This window comes from Pezoporus wallicus, unplaced genomic scaffold (genome assembly GCF_028554395.1).
Source record: "Pezoporus wallicus isolate ANWC-B61680 ecotype Strahan unplaced genomic scaffold, APGP_CSIRO_Pwel_v1 scaffold_3294, whole genome shotgun sequence".
NCBI classification, from domain to species: domain Eukaryota; kingdom Metazoa; phylum Chordata; class Aves; order Psittaciformes; family Psittacidae; genus Pezoporus; species Pezoporus wallicus.
The window spans coordinates 13,463,062-13,480,717 of record NW_026635478.1 but is presented as its reverse complement, the minus strand read 5'-3'; the positions used below and the strand labels follow the sequence as shown (position 1 = coordinate 13,480,717).

The 17,656-nt window shown below is 44.8% G+C and overlaps 1 protein-coding gene across 6 annotated transcripts in view; it reads right to left on the bottom strand.

Moving 5' to 3' along the window:
* SLC4A4 (solute carrier family 4 member 4) overlaps positions 1 to 17,656 on the bottom strand; it is a 202,858-nt gene that overhangs the window by 114,101 nt on the left and 71,101 nt on the right. For all 6 annotated transcript variants that reach the window (XM_057428369.1, XM_057428362.1, XM_057428378.1 and 3 more), the window contains one exon: positions 9,961 to 10,140. In XM_057428369.1, coding sequence (XP_057284352.1) covers positions 9,961 to 10,140 — 180 coding nt within the window. The remainder of the gene's footprint in view (positions 1 to 9,960; positions 10,141 to 17,656) is intronic.

Sequence of the window (17,656 nt, the reverse complement as noted above, 5' to 3'; positions counted from 1 at the left end):
AGAACTCATAGATACCATACCTTTCTGGACAGGAAAAGAACCAATGCTCTGTGCCAGAGGCTCTCAGTATCTGCCTTAACAACCAGCACTAAGTGGAAAGATCACGTTGTGTTACCATGTGTGGGAGTCTCAGCACACACCTACCAAGGGAGGCACAGGTTAGCCCTGCCTCTTATCACATCTACCCAAAATCTGGACTTTGCAAAGGAATTAAACAAAAAAACCCAGCAAAATAAACTTAGCTCCTTCCACAGCCGTCACGAGGAAGGAGTGAAAGCTTGACGAAGATCTGGGAGTTTTGCTCTGTATCAGGATAAGATTAAAACACACTTCGATAATCCTTTTGGAAAACATACCAAAAAGGGAGAACATAACACAGGGGTGCAGGCAAGAGCACCAGATCATACCTGGCAGTGATAAAAAACTGCACCATTTGCTTTACCTGGAATCGGGGAACAAAAAGCAGCTGCCTGTTCCTGGGAACAACTCCCAGGGATCAGCTCTAGGACTGCCAGCTTCAGCCACACAGAAATGAGCACCACACAGGTCAGCACCATTCTGTGCTGCAAGCCCAATTTCAGCCACACATTTAACTAAATGAGGTGGATGTTATGTGTAAGAGAAGTGCAAGGTGTTTCAAACAAACCTAAGCATTCCTAAGAAGCCTTTATGTGATCAGCATATGCACAAGTCAAGTTAAAAAAAGTAACAAACCCAACACTTCAGTCAAGAAGTGTTTTTTTAATTAGCTGTCTGAGCAAAACCCTGCACTCTTGCCAGGAAGACAAAGAAAGCCTTTGCCCAGAGTGACAGTTCACATCTTGACTCAACCTCACCTCACCACGTGCCTTCATCCTATACAAGGGGGAGCTGTGAGTTCCTGCAGTTAGAACAGAGCCCTAGGAACAAGAGAAATACTCTCCAGAGCATCTCCCACTGATGAGAGATGGAGTAATTAATGGGTGAGAGGAAGCTGGGTTTAGCTGCTGCTTGAATTACCTCCTCCTACATGTGTCTCTTCTCTGTCGCTCCTACACCTACAAGAAACCCTCCTAAGCTGTGTCTTCAAAGAATGTCTTCTTACACCTCATCTCCCCACCTTCCCCTCTGCATTTTTTGAAGACACAGCCTCTTCCCTGAACCCACCCATAAACCCAAAAATATCCACTCCGAAACCTAATGCACCTCCAGGTGTGTATCCCCTGCAGTGAAAGGCAAGAGACGTTCCTGACCCCACAAAATGAGGTTGATGACAGGGGTCCTGAACTAGAGGAGCCTGACCCACCAGAAGAAAGTCTATTCCCAAATACGCAGGGCCAGGACTTGGTCAGTTTTACCCTAGGTAGTCAAATGTCCAGCCCAGGTAATTAGCAGTCTCTCCAGCATTAAGCAATCCCTCTGCTACAGGGTGAGGGCTGTGTCAGCAGGCACTGCTGACCTCCTCGTTTGCACCTTCCCACGGCCTGCCTGCCCCTGAGCACCTTCCCATGCCCTTTCCCATTCACAGCATCCCAGAAGCCTCTCTGACTGGCCCTAAGCTACACAGAGGGCATGTCTGCAGTTGAAGCAGCAATTACTTCTGTATTTAACCTCTGCAGTTGCACTTTTTGGGGCCTAAACACAAGGGGGATGTGGACCTGCTTGAACGAGTGCAGAAGAGGACACAAAGATGCTCCAAGGGCTGGAGCACCTCTGCTCTGGAGACAGGCTGAGAGAGCTGGGCAGGTTCAGCCTGGAGAAGAGAAGGCTCTGGGGAGACCTTAGAGCAGCTTTCAGTGCCTACAGAGGCTGACAAATTTGGAGAGGGGCTTCTGACAAGGGCCTGTAGGGACAGGACAGGGGGGAATGGCTTTAAACTGAAAGAGGAGATTTAGACTAGACATTAAGAAGTTCTTCCCTGTGAGGGTGGTAAGACACTGGCACAGGTTGCCCAGAGAAGCTGTGGCTGCCCCATCCCTCGCAGTGCTCAAGGCCAGGTTGGACAGGGCTTGGAGCAATCTGGTCTAGGGGAACATGTCTCTGCCCACGGCAAGGGGGTTGGAACTGGGTGAGCTTTAAAGGTCCCTTCCCACCCAAAGCAGTCTGTGATTCTGTGGTACTTGAAGCATTAGAGGTCAGAGGGGAAGAACAAGGCATGCTTCAGCTGCCTCCACCATCCCATGCCCATCACCTATCCCAATGTGCAGCTCTTGAAGACCAAAATACCAAAGATACCCTTACATTTACAGCCAAGTCTCCTTGACCATATTCCCAATGTAAAATATTAATATAAAACAATTAGAGCTATTTGGCCATCCTGCCTGGTACTTTCAGCATTGCTCTGCCATTGCTCTTACTGTGGTGAGCAGAAGCTAAAAGCTTTCGGAAAATCCTAGCCTATGGCTTGAAAAGCCAGGAAAGAAATTGGATTGCTGAGAAATTCAACAACACTAATAGAAAGAGGAGTCTTGGCACTCCCCTGGCTGTGCTGCATCTGCTCTGCTAAGTAGGTTCATGTATTTGCATTCTGTAGCTGTCTCTTTCTATTTATAGCTGGTAGCTTAATGAACTTGCAGGGTAGACACCAAGCCTGAGCCTTCCTAAACTCATGTTTAAATATCCTTGTTGAATTAATTTGATCTCATTATGAATGGGTCATTCCACAGCTGGACTGGCCACTTCCACTCCTCACCAGAAATCAACTGGGCCTACAAGAAATCTGCAGTGGGACTTTATAGTAATAGTGACAAGACAACGGGGAATGGCTTTGAGCTGAAAGAGGGGAGATCTAGATTAGATTTCAGCAGGAATTACAGACCTGATGAAGCACTTGGAGAATCAAGAGCACAAAAGGATCAATGGGCATTTTAGACCCATAGATGGGACTTTTTCCTCTGATAAAGATCATGTTGGTGAGTGAGAGAACACAGCAAAAAAGCAGAGTAGCTTGGCCTCCAGGAATACCTGCTGAGCACAATACTGTGCTTGACAGATGTTAGAAAACTATTTCTACAGACACACAGCACTGCTCCTTTATCTAGGCACTTACACCCACTAGAAGACCTGAAGTACCTGAAAGCACCAAATAACATATTCATTATGCAAGAAGCAAACGAGAGTGTAAAGGAAACTAAGGCGACTAATGTCATCAACTTCAGTGTGTCCTACATCAAACAGAAGCAATAGGCCAGCTGTTGTACTTGAGCTAGGAATGAAAAAGCCTCCACTTGAACAAATCAGCATGGTGAATTCATGCTGCAAGATTGCTCACCACAACATCTATATGACTAGGTGTCTTGATAAACCAAGCATCAATTAACCAGTTCTTAAAAACCATAAAAAGTGCCAACTGATGTTGCAGGATCTGTCAGGTTCAGACAGCATATTATAGAGGTAATTACAGTTCTCTCTCCAGGTCAAACGTCCTTTGAGCACTACTTAACTACAGGCATTCAGCATCAAAGCCCTAGTGCCCATACTCATAACTGAGCAACTGAGGGCTCAAGAGAGGTTGGTTTTCTACTAAAACCTTCAAGAACTACAGCTGGCAGGTGGAAGAGGAACTTCCCCAAGCAAACTGCAAACTGATGGGATAACATAGCATCCTTTCCCTCTCCCTTGCTCTAGAAACCACTTCAACAGATATCCAGATTTGCAACCTCTTTCGAATGTTCATTCCCAGTAAATGCAGCACCGAATTTAAACTCCATTTTCTTAAGTATTTTGCTGAGTTTAGACAAATCTTTCACTTAGGCAATAATTTTTCAGACCCACAAGTGGTTTTAACCAAAACAGCCAGTAAACCATAAAGTATTGCTGCAAGGCTCTACACCCCACAATTTGTGGGATAAAACCTTTATCCTTGGCCAATAGCAGTAATATAGAGAATCCCAGAATGGTTGGGGTTGGAAGGAACCTTAAAGCTCATCTAGTTCAAGCCCTCTGCCACAGGCAGGGATACCTTCCACTAGACCAGGTTGCTCCAAGCCCTGTCCAACCCGAGGAAAAAACTAATGTTGCAGCCCTTCAGCAAAGGGAACTCCCAAAGACTCCCTCTTGGTCTTTAAAAGCAGGGCATGAACATGGACAAATACATGTTCGTATGCATGTGAAGTTGCCAAGAGTGCGGATGAAGACATCTCATGTTTACAGCTGAAGAACAATGTCAGCAGGCAACCTGCTGTCCCATCAAAGCAAACTTCTTTATCCTACTTCCACATTGTTAAAAGTGAAAGACAAAAGAGGTTGAAGTCAGGCAGCCAACTTTGTGATTCAGAAGACAAAGACCTCAAGAACATAAAATGCTGCAATTCACCTACCTACTGCTTTCATCCCACACACAGGGAAAGAAGGCTCTCACCCTCCACAAATGTGGAGGCTGCAAGAACAGCTCTGTAAAACATTACTGAGCAGAGCAAGCATCACTTCATGTCAATATGGGGCACAGAAGTGCTGTACCCACACCTTCTCACCCCTACTGTTTAAACTGGGAAAAAGAGAAATTAGAAAGTGATGCCTCTAGTTAGCTTCCCCAAAACCAGGTCTGAGGATGCTTATTGCCAGCTAGCTTCTAAATCACTGCGAAGAACAGAGAACTTCTGTCACCTATGTTACCAGCATCATTTTTGTGATTATTTTGTATAAAACACCTCAGGGCTTGAACTGAGGTGCAGTATCGCAAGTCGCTGCTTTATTGCTTAGAATACTAGTCCTTGACTACACATGAAATTCCCCTAGATATCTTGGGAAGGGACATGTATTTTATCTTTTGGGCTTCTTGCTCTCCATTTGCTTGGAGTCACCATTGCCAATAAAAGAACTTTTACCCCAGCCATTCAGTTCAGAGTCACAAACACACACCAACAGTTTCTTACCTGACAGAAACCATGGGCCGCTCACAGATCATGAATGAAAATAAGTTTCCATTCTGTCAAGGAATCCTACATTTTTCTACTTCTGTTTCCTCTGACACGGTAATCACTCACACTAGCCTAAGTCCACATCCCATATTCCAAGCGTTTCTGCTCTAAATGTGCTATCAGAGTTTCAAAACAGATTTGTATCACTGTTAACATGCACATACTGCATGTCTGAGGGGCACAGAGCTGGGCCAGGCCAAGGACAACCCAAGCAAGCTCTGCACAAGCATCTTTGCAGAGCAGCTCCAACTGCTGTGTACATAAACACAGTGTCTACACACTGCCTGCTATGACAGCACTTACTGAAAGACATGACTTTCTTGGGTTTAAGCCAGTGAAGAGAGCCAAATTAACTTGGAGGGCAACCAGACAAAGAGAAGAAACCCCTTCATAGATCAAGCAGAGATGCATTTCCTCATGGGAAAATCTCTGCGCATCTGTAGTAAAGAATGAGGAAGAGGGAAATGGTTTCAGATCACAGTCTGTCCCAAAGAAGAAAGTTTTATCTGCCTTCCTTGTTCCTCCCTTGTCTCATCCCTTGCAAGTAACAACAAACTCTTCCATCCACTTCATACTGAGATAAGAAATTGGCTGAGCTGCAGAATAAGACCAAGCCCTGACACCTCCACTCATGCCAGCCACAGCTTTGCACCATCAACTCTTCTCTGTCTGGCTAAGCCTTTCCTTCACCCCACTAAGTGCATTAACCATAGTTAATCACAGACCAGTGGAATATGGCCAAAATCCTAGTGGGTCAATACTTCAGCCATTAGCACTACAGAGAATATCCCTGTCTGGAAACAAGGCAGTTTTCCCAAGCAATAGTTTCTTTAGGATAAGAACTATCCATACATGCTCCATCCCTGGCAGTGTTCAAGGCCAGGCTGGACAGGGCTTGGAGCAACATGCTCTAGTGGAAGGTGTCCCTGCCCATGGCAGGGGATCAGAACTGGATGAGCTTTAAGGTCCCTTCCAACTCAAGCCATTCTGTGATTCTATGAATTTCCCTAATTCACTTCAGAAGGGAGAGCTGAAGTATGTTTATAAACTACCAGTTTGCCATGTTTGACTGAACTGAACACAGATTAAAAAAAATAGGACTGATATTTCCAGACTGCCCCAATTCCCAAATCCAGGAGCGCAGTTAGGCTGGTTTTAAACTGGAACACAACATTTATAGAGAAGGTTTGCAGTTCTGGACCTGTTCACTCTCTTACCCGTAAGCATAGACATGTTTCATCAGGTTCCTCTGTTGCAGGCCATGCAGCTTGACCTGGTGAGTCAAATACAGATTTGGTCAAAATCTGATTGCAGTTTCCACCCAAGAACCTGAGAAATCCTCTTCAGGTAAGATATCTGACCTAAGCCTCATGGTCCTTGGGGACAGACCAAAAAATAGCAGTGATGTATCAAATCAAAGTTGGCTTAAGCTTTCCACTCAGTAAAAACGAAGCTCCCTGATGACTCTCTGACCTCCGATGCTGCAAATAAAACACAGAATCAGAGACTGGCTGGGGTGGAAGGGACCTTAAAGCTCATTTAGTTCCAACCCCGTGCCACAGGCAGGGACACCTTCCACTAGACCAGGTTGCTCCAAGCCCATCCAACCTGGCCTTGAACACTGCCAGGGATGGGGCAGCCACAGCTTCTCTGGGCAACCTGTGCCAGTGCCTCACCACTCTCACAGGGAAAAACTCCCTCCTAATGTCTAATCTAAATCTCCCCTCTTCCAGTTTAAAGCCATTACCCCTTGTTCTGTCCCTACAAGCCCTTGTAAAATGTCTCTCTTCAGATTTCTTGTCACCCCCTTTTGGCACTGGAAACTGCTCTAAGTTCTTCCCAGAATTCTAAGGAAAATATTAAAATGCCCTCCAGTTCAGTTCCTTCATCTCACCAGTAACTACGTAAACAGCACTTCCATTTTACTATGTCATTAAACCTGAGACACCTACTCTGCAGCCCTTCTGAGGACAGTGTCCTACACATTATATTCAGAACCCAGTTAACCATCACACCTCAGGCTCTGACAGGTTCCTGAAGCACAGGTGAGTCCCATCCCATGTTTTACTGGTGGGCAGAGTCCCTGGTCACAGCCAGCCATCCTGCAAAGCAGCATTATGCAAAGGTCGTTAACACAGCTGTCCCTACAGTCCTTAATCCTGGAGCTGCAACACCCTCACTCTTCTATTCTTGGGTCATTTCACGAGAATGGCACTGAGCTGCCTGAGGATTTCCTCCTTCCTTTGTGCCTAGCACTCCAGGGCTTTTTCTCCTTTTCTGAGGACAGGGACACACTGTGCACCCCACATGCATGTCCAGCGAGCCCCTGCTCTTACTTCTCTCCCCCTTCAAAGGAGGAAAGCAAAATCCCAAATTCTCTCCTACCTGGCCAACCAGCTCCCCTGCCCCACAGCAAATGCCTTCACTCTTTCCCACACTGCTAAACCCCACAAGCCTAACATATTTCAGCTTCTAATGCCACATGCTCTCTACTGACAGCTCTCTCAAGCATATGTAATATATCTCATTTCAGCTTTCTCTCAACTCCAGTAAAATTGCCGTTCCTTGTTTCTAATGTTCTTCAGAAACTGAATTTGAGCCTCATACTGCTCATTTATTTACTATTAATGGAAAAAGATTAAACAAAACAGGATTGTAACTAAGATTTCATGCCACGATTGTCAGTAATGAACACCTGGGTAAGCTGATAAGCTTTGTCTGAAGAGAACTGGTCTTCTCTTGGACACACATGCTGTGACTGAGGGTGAAAACAGCAGCTGGATCCACAGTGCACACAAACCATTCAGACCCTCAAAAAGCCTTCATCAAAGTGCCAGTGACAGACATCTAACGCTGGAACAGTCTGACTACCCACCAACTCCATCAGATCAGCAACCATATAAGAGACAGAAAACAAAATAGACATAAAGAGCCATTTCTAAATGATGGAGACTGCCAAAAGCAGAACAGCAGAATAGCTGATTCCTGGCATTACTACACATGCAGAACTAGACAAGAAAGGCTTCTAGCAAGCAAAAATTTGTTTCTAGTAAGAAACAAATAATTCAGGTCAGCTATGAAGGCAAGAGTTTCAAAAGGGAAAGAAAAAACCTAGGGATATGAGGCAACATGCAATTCAATGTTTGGTAATTCAAGACAGTAAAGTGAACTACTCCTATCTTTTACAGTGTTCTAAATTAACTGTGCCAGCTTGTAAAAAGATCTGGCCAACAGCAAGTCCCTGCAGGAACCTGGTAAAGCATCTGGATACTTGAGACAGTGAACACTACAGAAAAAAAGTTAAAGATGATGTAATGTTATTGCATAGGACACCTGGAACATTGTGTGGTATTTAAGTGATTCCACTCCAAAAAGGTAGTGCAAAGAGGTCAGCGTGAAAAAGACTATGGGAAAGTTCTCATCAGAGAGATGCAAAGACTGCACATTTGTAGATGCAGATATGAGTAGAGAAGAACATACTAACCTGTAGCAACTGTATAGGAAAAATACCATTAACCCTTTTTTAAATGACACAAAACAGAAACCATGATGAACAAAGCGAAAGGTAGAAAATCAAAACCTGATGGAAGAAACATGTATTCAACCATGGGCACAATTAGCCTGTGGAAAGGATTCCTCTAGGAAATGGATAAATCCAGAAGCCAAACAGGAATTTCTATGGCTCTGCTCACCTGCACACCAAAAAAGCACAGAGGTGTAAATATAAAAATTAAACTTTGAATACCAAGAGTTCTTGTAGGCAGGTAATTATGTCTTTCAGTGCCAAACCAGCTCCTCATTTTTGCGTGTCCGTTCCTTGGGACAATTAAAGAACTACAGCTGGGGAGACTTCATGACTTGCCTTCCTTTCCAGGTGCTGCTCACTGAAGTACCACCAAGAGTACAAGCTTTAGACTAATGACATGACTGATCTGATCCCATGCTATTGCCTTTACATGCAGCAACTACCCAGCAACATCATTTTAAAATGAAAAATTCACATATTCAATCCATGACCCCTCCTTGCTCCTCTGTCTCACACAAGAAGCATTTTCCCTACTTGCCAACAAGTTCTTTCTAATGAAACTGCAACCACCTGGAGTTAGCCTCAAAAATCTGAGCTATATCATATGCTGGGCTGTTCTGCTATATTCAAACCTTGTCAGCATGTTCCCGTTTTAGAAGGCTGTCACCTGCTTCTATTCTCTCATCTGTACTCTCCCACTCCTGTTTAAGCAGTCATCCCCCAGATTTCAGAACAAGCTTGTGGCCAACAGAGAAGACAGCACGAAAAATGGGACTTTATGACAGTCTCCTATGATGTTACCAAAGAGCTGCATAAAGATGACACCAGATAAAGATCTATCTCCTCTGCTTAACCATTTCAGTACAAATGGAGTAGAGGACATCCAAAACAGACCTCATCTGCCTATTAACATTCAGATACTCAACCCTATAGTATCACTATATTCAAACACACAGTAATGTTACAGTTTAATCTTTTTGTTTGCAAAACTTAAAACAGTTTAATTACTGAAGGGAAAAGGCTTACTAGCACCACGAGTTACTGACACAATGAAGCCGAATCCCAGATGCCTATGCTCCTTAGCCTATAGCACTGGTCTTGATGCTTCTTACCAACCTGCTCCTCCTTGTAAGGCTGTTTCTAGCTGAGGCCATGGGGTGCCTGAACGCTAGAGAGGGTTCATGTCCTGAGAGCCAGGGCAGAAGCTGCAATAGATCTGTCCAGGCACCTACTCAGTCTTTGTGTTTGCTATTTCTTTACACACAGTATCAAATTGCTTTCAAAAATTTGGCCTCTTCTGCCTGCCATTAGCTCAGGAGCCAATGCAGGTGATATGGAGGGATGAAATTTCTGTTCCAGCCTGTGCCTTCTCCAACCTGTAGCAACCATCTGACAGCAACTGATTAAGATAACTCTGACCCTGTAACACAAGATGACTGTTTGCATGGATCCAGTTTCCTCCTCCATGATTGGATCAGGAGCAGATCACTAGACAACAGACCATTGTAGTGAGTGACAACTGAAACCAGTACTTACTGAGAGGTTTAAGGATGCTGCTGCTTGTCTCATCAGCATTTTCTACGTCTGATTTGTCGGAGTAATTCTCAGAGATTTTCTCCTTTTCTTTTTTCTCTTTGTGCCCAGGTCGTCTTCTGTGACGCCTCCTTCTCCTATAGCTCTTCGGCACGTGGACCCCAATGTAGATAGTGTGATGACCTAGGGAACACCAGCACAGCAAACATCAACTTTGAGTGCATACCCTTTGTGCATCCCTGGCCAGGGCAGTTCATGCTGTGTTTCATTCAAACAGACCAGCCAACTACCCTACTTTGCTGGCCTCATATTAATTAATCCTGTGTTCCTTCTCCCCAGACATGAGCTAGGAGCTCCATTTGAGAAGTATTTTTTGTGCAATCATTTCTGAGAGCGCACGCCAGGGCAGACTCTGGTAATTATTCTGTCCTTATGACTCATTTAAAAATAAAACCCATAAAAGGCCATCACACTCATTCTGCAATATTGAATATAGCGAATACATTATTTTTTCCATTTGTTTCCCCACAAACATTGGCTGAATTTAACACCCACCTTGTGCAAACTGATCCAGCTGCACTGAAGAGCTTAGTGGAGCCAAATTTCTATCACTCAGCTACGTAGTCCACTGTGTAACAAGTGTAAAAGCCCCTTTAGGGTATTATAACTCAGCAGATGAGGGAGAACTACTAAACATAAGTTACTGTCAACTTCTAAGTACTTGACACATTCCAAAATAAAAATTAAGTCATAAAGGAGTAAGTGTCAAATTCCACATGCTGACTGTAAACCCAAAGTATGCCTCTTCCCTGTCCTTCAGACTTCTATTTCAAACCACAGCACTGCAACTACATTTGCCAGTTGTTGTGTCTTCTTACAGAGTTTGATCAAAAGGTTTTATTTTCAAGGCTTTCTGCACTTCTACCAACTTGGGGTAAGTATCTTTCCTTCTCGTTACAGAAAGTGTATACATGTCTTTTTCTGTGCGCAGATAATCCAGACTTCTTGCTTTAAACTGAAAAAACAGCTCCTTCAGATTCAGCCCCTGATAAATAATAGTGGCATCCTAGGCTTTTGACCAAATTTGGTTTACCCTCATGTCTCAGCATAGCCAAGCAGAGAGCTTCAGATAAACACACATGACCTATTACTGTCTGAAGTACCTTTATCTGAATGACTGAGCCACAAACGCACGTAAGAACAAATACATTTATCTGTGGGTACAGTCATTTACTTCTGCACATGGGGGAGCATTTCTGCAGAGTCACTGTCTTGGCCACCTCACATTCAGCTATTCCTGGTGCGTGCTTACCCCTTGCATGAATGCACAACTATGAAAGCTTCATGTGAGCATAGGAGATGACACATTCAAGACAAGGCAGAGGCTGCAGCTCAAACAGCAGCCTTCGGATCCCAGCAATCGTGACTGCTGCGGCTTTGAGCAGGGAGCAGAGATGACTCCAGCACCTACACATATCTGCCACAGAAGATACTCAACCAAAAGACCCTCCTGAAATGCATTCCATGTACTCCACAGCGTGACAGCACATCACTTCTGAAACCACAGAACCTTGTGTTAAATGGGTGGGTACCCAACAAGATGGTGGCAACAATATCTAAGGCCAGATGAGATGCAGCCCACCTCTTCTCTGCAATAGTCATGCCGCTTTCTGCTCAGGAATAATACTCAAGTGAGTAATAGAAGTCATGCCTCACTAGATAAAGCAGTCACACACTTGATAAAGCCAGAGAGAAAACTGGCCCTTGCCACTGATTCATCTCCACGAATTTTCCCTCACTACAGGGGATGCATTGCTCTTCCCTCTCACCTGGGAGCTGCACCTATCATTACCATTTGTTTTTCAGCAGCCGGATAAGGTTCTGGATGAACCACCTATTTGCAAGACACGGGAAGCTGCTCTGCAAGAGTAAAGCTGGAATCTGCAATCACCCATTAACTTCATTGCTAACATGCATCTCCAATTCCTCAGTATGCTAAATCCATCTCTGAGACCGAATAACTGAAACTTCAGGCACAAAACACCCAGTCTCCGTAACAAACTGACTTTTCAATGAAGAACCACCTGCTGTGAAGTCTGGAGAGCCCTTCACCTTTTCTCCACTTGAATTCTCACACTGAGAGCCACCAAGGTCTTTTAAAAAGCTGCTTGACCAGAGCAGCCCTCCTTAATAGCAACTTCAGAATAGCTAACTCAGCTCCGCCAGGGCTTCGTAACTAATGGAATGATGAGCAGTATGCAGGGATGGGGCCAGAAGTGTACGAAAATAGCTCATGCCTTCTCCATTTATACATTGTCTCTCCTAACCATACATGTTCCATGGCCCAACAAGGCCATTGAGATCCACAGATCTCCAGCAGTAACTACTTCACAAAAGCAAACACAGAGGATCAATTAAAAATTTTAAATGCATGCTGTTGAGTTATTTAAATATTAAAAAAAGCATCTGAAAAAGTTTGTTTCTAAACCACTGAATTCTTAATTCTCACAGACCAACAAAATTAAAAGGAAAAAAATTGTTCTCCAGAATGATCAGTTGAAAAACACATTCACCCCCACTAGGTGTGATACATTTTGGCTCTAAAGTAATTTGTTATGTGGGAATTGTAATAGAAAGCAGAAGCTTATAAAGAAATTCCCTCTCCCTCACAAACACAACAGTGTGACAGTGCCTGTGATGGCCCTGAAACAGATCCCATCATCGTTGGGATCTGCCCAGAGAAGCTGTGGCTGCCCCATCCCTGGCAGTGTTCAAGGCCAGGTTGGACAGGGCTTGGAGCAACCTGGTCTAGTGGAAGGTGTCCCTGCCTGTGACAGGAGATTGGAACTGGATGACCTTTAAGGCCCCTTCCAAACCAAACCATTCTGTGATTCTATGATCATTCTGGTGGCTGGAGTGTGCAGCAAGCTTGAGTTTAGGTACTGGTGGTAACTATGCAGAAGACCAATAAATAGATATTCATATACAAAGACATACAGTGTCCACGATGTCAAGATACAAACTAACAGCTACAAAGAGTTAGTGAAAATCTCCCCGAGTGGAGTTAGGGTTGCTTTTCAGCCACAGTTATCTAGGCTGAGATATTAGAAGTTCTCCACCCCATGAGCATCTCCTCTGGCTGCCGGGTGCCAACAGCCACACAACCTCTCAGTACAGTACCAGGCACTAGTAACTCACCATCTCAGTGAGCAGGACAAAAACAGAAACAGAAATCCAGGGTTGAGCAAGGTCCAACAGGCATCATAACAGTGGCAGGAGAAAAGGGACCTGCCTCTGCTGCCTCCAGCCCAGAGAAACTGGCTCACACCGCAGAGGTAACAGGCAGAGCCACACCACTATCAGAGGCACCTGCAGAAAGACTTTATGGATCAGCACCTGGAGATAAGATTTAGCTCCAGTGTGTCAAAGGAAACCAAGAAAGCTATTCCAGCAGCTGGAAACATCAGCTTTAACATGGCTGATGGCATAAACACTGCGTAGGACAGAGAAGGGGAAACGATCTGAGCACAAGCAGGGCTGTAGGGTGGCTCTGGGACAGACAGGGCAGCAGTAGTTGTTTCCAAAGGATTCTTACAGCCAGGATCCAGTATCTGTACTAGCACAACACCCTCCTTTGGATCACTTCAATTCTGCAGTCAGCTTGACAACAGAAAACACATCATAGTAAGCCTGTAGTCTTAATACTTTGTGCTGCCAACAAAACCAAAGAACCTCTTTAATCTTTTGACCACGTGTGCACAGGACAGACTTTGGTAATATGAAAATGAAGTTGTATACATGCAGGCAAACATCTGCATTACTTAGCTGCTTTTCCCTACTCTGCGAGGGAGAGACTTACTTAATGTTGGGGGGTTTGTGTAATCCTCCCCCTCCCTGCTCCTCCCACTCTGTATAGGGAGGCCAAGCAGGACATTTTCCTGTTCTATGCACTTGAACTGCTTGGCATCTGTTTGTATTGTTGCAAATGCTGAGATAAACTTCTAGGCTCCCTTCCCAAAGTGCCTGGAAGGAAACAATTGACACATACTCTCAGCGCACTGGGGTTCTGAGCCATTTCCTACTCACCGGGGTAACAGAGCCTTTCCCATGAGAACCACTGCCTACAAATGGGAATGCCTGATAAATTTAACACAGGAACCACACTATGATCCTATGGTTTGGTGGAGGATGGGGAGCACGGAGGCCAGTGCTAAACTTCTCCCAGTAATCCAGGTCCCACTCAGCCATAACCTTCCCCTGTACCCAGGACATAGGTCAGTTACCCATGTCCCCATTGCACCCCCAGCCTCCTCTCGGGCTGCTCGCATTGCTCTCCCCTAAGAAAACAATTAGCCTCTATATGCAGCTTGTTAATTTTGAGACCTGTTTCGGTTGACTGAAGGGGTGTTCTTCACCACACTGAAATGCAGAGCGAGATGGCTTTTGATCAGACACAATGCAGGTTCCTTTTCGAAGGTCTCTTGATTCATGCTGATACAGACTTGGGAAGTCCTCCTCTTTCAGCCTGCCAGCCATGATACAGCATGATAGTAGAGCTGTCAGTTGAAGAAGCTGATGGAAGCCAGACCCATACTAACTCTATCTAGATCAAACTGACCTGAAACAGCAGCTGGTAGCAAGAACTGTAGTGAATTTATATATAAATGCTTCATCCCTGGCAGTGCTCAAGGCCAGGCTGGATGGGGCTTAGAGAAACCTGCTCTAGTGGGAGGTGTCCCTGCCCATGGCAGGAGTTTGAACTGGGTGAGCTTTACGGCCCCTTCCAACCCAAACCATCCTGGGATTCCATAAAATCCTGTAGGTAAGATGCACAGCAAGACCTGCAGAACAAAGTGGCACCTCTTTTATTTTATAAGACAGCCATGGGTCATGGCTTCCTTGAACTTAAACCTGCTGCAGCTAGAACTTTTGAAGTTAGCTTCTCGCACCTGAAGAGAAACTTTGCTGTGCACCAAATTCAGACTAAAATCGTTTCATCTGATTATTAATAGAGCAAGAAGTACTCATCATAGAGGTATTTTCCCCCTGGAAAAATTTTGGTTGAAACCACATCTTTTGCTTTATTAAGAGCTATTAAAGGATAGGAGTTCATGATTCAGAGTCCAGATTTAGAGTTTGGGCACTGAAGAGTCCCTGAGTCAGTTATACTGGTGAAAACCCACTCAGTGTATTACCAAATTTAAGTTGTGTAAAATGCAGCACTCCCTCCCTGCCTGCAAGAATATCTGTTCATCTCCTGTCTCCATCCTGGCCAAGCATGGTCTTGTTGAGGTCCTGGCAGTGAAACTCACTGAAGCTCAAGCCGTGCATGCCACAACCTCACATGCTGACCCCAGCAGCGCTCTGGCAGCATGCAGAGAAGAAAGCAGGTCCAGACACCCTGCCTCAACAAGCCAGATCTCAAGCATACCACCAACACCATTCTATTTTTTCTCTCAGCTATTCCATCTAAGGAAATGCGGGGGTTAAAGAAATGCAGACATAGGAGGAAAATGTACTGAAAAATAAAAACACTATGAAATTTGCACGTTTGAAGATGCCTGACCTGGTGAAGTTTCAGCTACCCACGAGTGGCTTGTGTGTGTGTGTGTGTGTTTAGGCAGCCAAATTTGTGTGTGAGCATACCCTGATCACCTACTACGTACATAATCCTGGTCTCCTTTCAGGTACTCACTCCCCATCACCCACTGAGGTTTGCAGAAAGCTTCACAAGAGTTTCATGGTAGGAAAAGGCAGGACCTGCATCAAACACACCAGGTTCCTGTACCTATATACCCATAATTCTGCCATGTCCACTGCTAAGCAAGGGGTAGCACAGCAGTGGAAGAACCAGGACAAACCTGGCATTGTCAGTCAAGAGTCCAATTAGATGTATGTGATGAAGAGACCTTGGGGTCTGCCTGTGTGAGAAATGTGTGCTGGGAGCTTAAGAACTACTCTCTTTCTATGCAATTACATCAGCTTGGACATCTCAAGGCCTGTAAAGAACAAGCCACATGGATCTATTCACAGAATCATAGAATAGTCAGTGTTGGAAAGGACCTTAAAATCTCTAGTTCCAACCCCCCTATACAAGAAACAAATGACAAAAAAAAAATTTATATAGAGAGAAATCCATAGAATGGTTTGGGTTAGAAAGGACCTTAAGATCATCTAGTTCCAACCACCCTGCCCTGGGCAGGGACACTTCGCACTAATAGTTCAAGTGCAGAGTTTAAACCTGGCACTGCCCAAGAGTGAAATTCTTGTTTCATTCCAGATATCTACAGGCAAAAGAACAAGCAGAAAGAGATAATTTGATTTATGATCCTCTCAATTTTTAAGCACTAAATTTTCTAAGTAAATAGTGACAGTGGTGTGACTTTTGCTTAGCAAAACCACAACTTGGTCATTTGGAGAAAGGAACCAAAAGTTACAGGATCAAAGGATAAAATCTGCCTGGTGCATAATACCAAAGAAGGAATCCCTTCCATGTGACCAGAGTTCTGGGGACTTGGAGCCTGGTCAGACGAGCCCATAAAGAATCTCAGGCTGGCACCTAATATTAAAAATGTATAAAGCAATGAAAATGATCTGAGCATTAGCAGTCTTCAACTGGCCCTTGTTTTCACTTTCCAAACTCCTTTTTGAAGAACAGGGAGAGTCACATTAAACCCCATCAGGCTTGGACAGGCTGATGTGGTCATAATTGACATGCCTTCTCCACAAGCTCTGGCTGCTCAGCTCCCACACAGGGCAGCCGTGTGTACCCAGGCTCCCAGAGAAGATGAGACAGATATTCAGGTGGCCTGAAGGGCTTGCTCTGGATGCCCCAGCCATTTAAATCTGGGGCATGGCTGACCCCTAATACAACAGGTGCAGACCAAGATGTGCCCTTCACTGCCCATCTCCATAGCCTAGCTATCAGCCTCTTACCTGGATGGGACTAAAACACAGCATACCCTCAGGGCAGAAAAGCTTCACCTCTTAACGTGGCTTCATGACACAGCTCAGGAGTGCATGGCTTTCACTCTTATCACTAATGAGTTGGTACCTTGATGATGATGACTTGCTCCATGGGGTATCTAACATTGAGGAACCTGCACCCATGGCAGCTCCCAAGTCACACAAGACCATTAGGGGATGCAGCCTGCCACGTGCTTCATCATCATAAGATGGCATGGCATGGCACAGCACACTGAAGCCAAGGAGCGGTGGTGGAAGAGTACTTCTTGTTTTGCGTGAGAATCTGAGGCAATAAATGACATAAAAAGCTGACAGCCCAGAAGGACAAATAAATCAAAGGGATGATCCATTTTAAAGGGGAGACACTAAAAGTAGCACTAAGCAAGTCCCAAACTAAGCCCTGCTTAGTTTCCAATCAGCTCAAGAAATAAGAACAAATGGCCACACCGTCATGTGCTGGGTGCCCTTAATGCTACCTGGTTTGGAAGGGTTAGAGGTACTGGTGCCAGCAGAGGAGCAGGGTCCTCCAACCCAACAGCTCCAATTCCCAGGGCACAGTCTCAGATAACTATCTACACCCCTGGAACAGAATCAGCTCTCATAGACCCTTCTATACAATCATCATATTCCACCTAAAAATGCACCCAGAGCAATCAGAAAGAGCCTTAATTTCCACACAGATGAAAACACAAGTTACAAAACCTACAGACCACTAGGAATATTTTCAGTGATA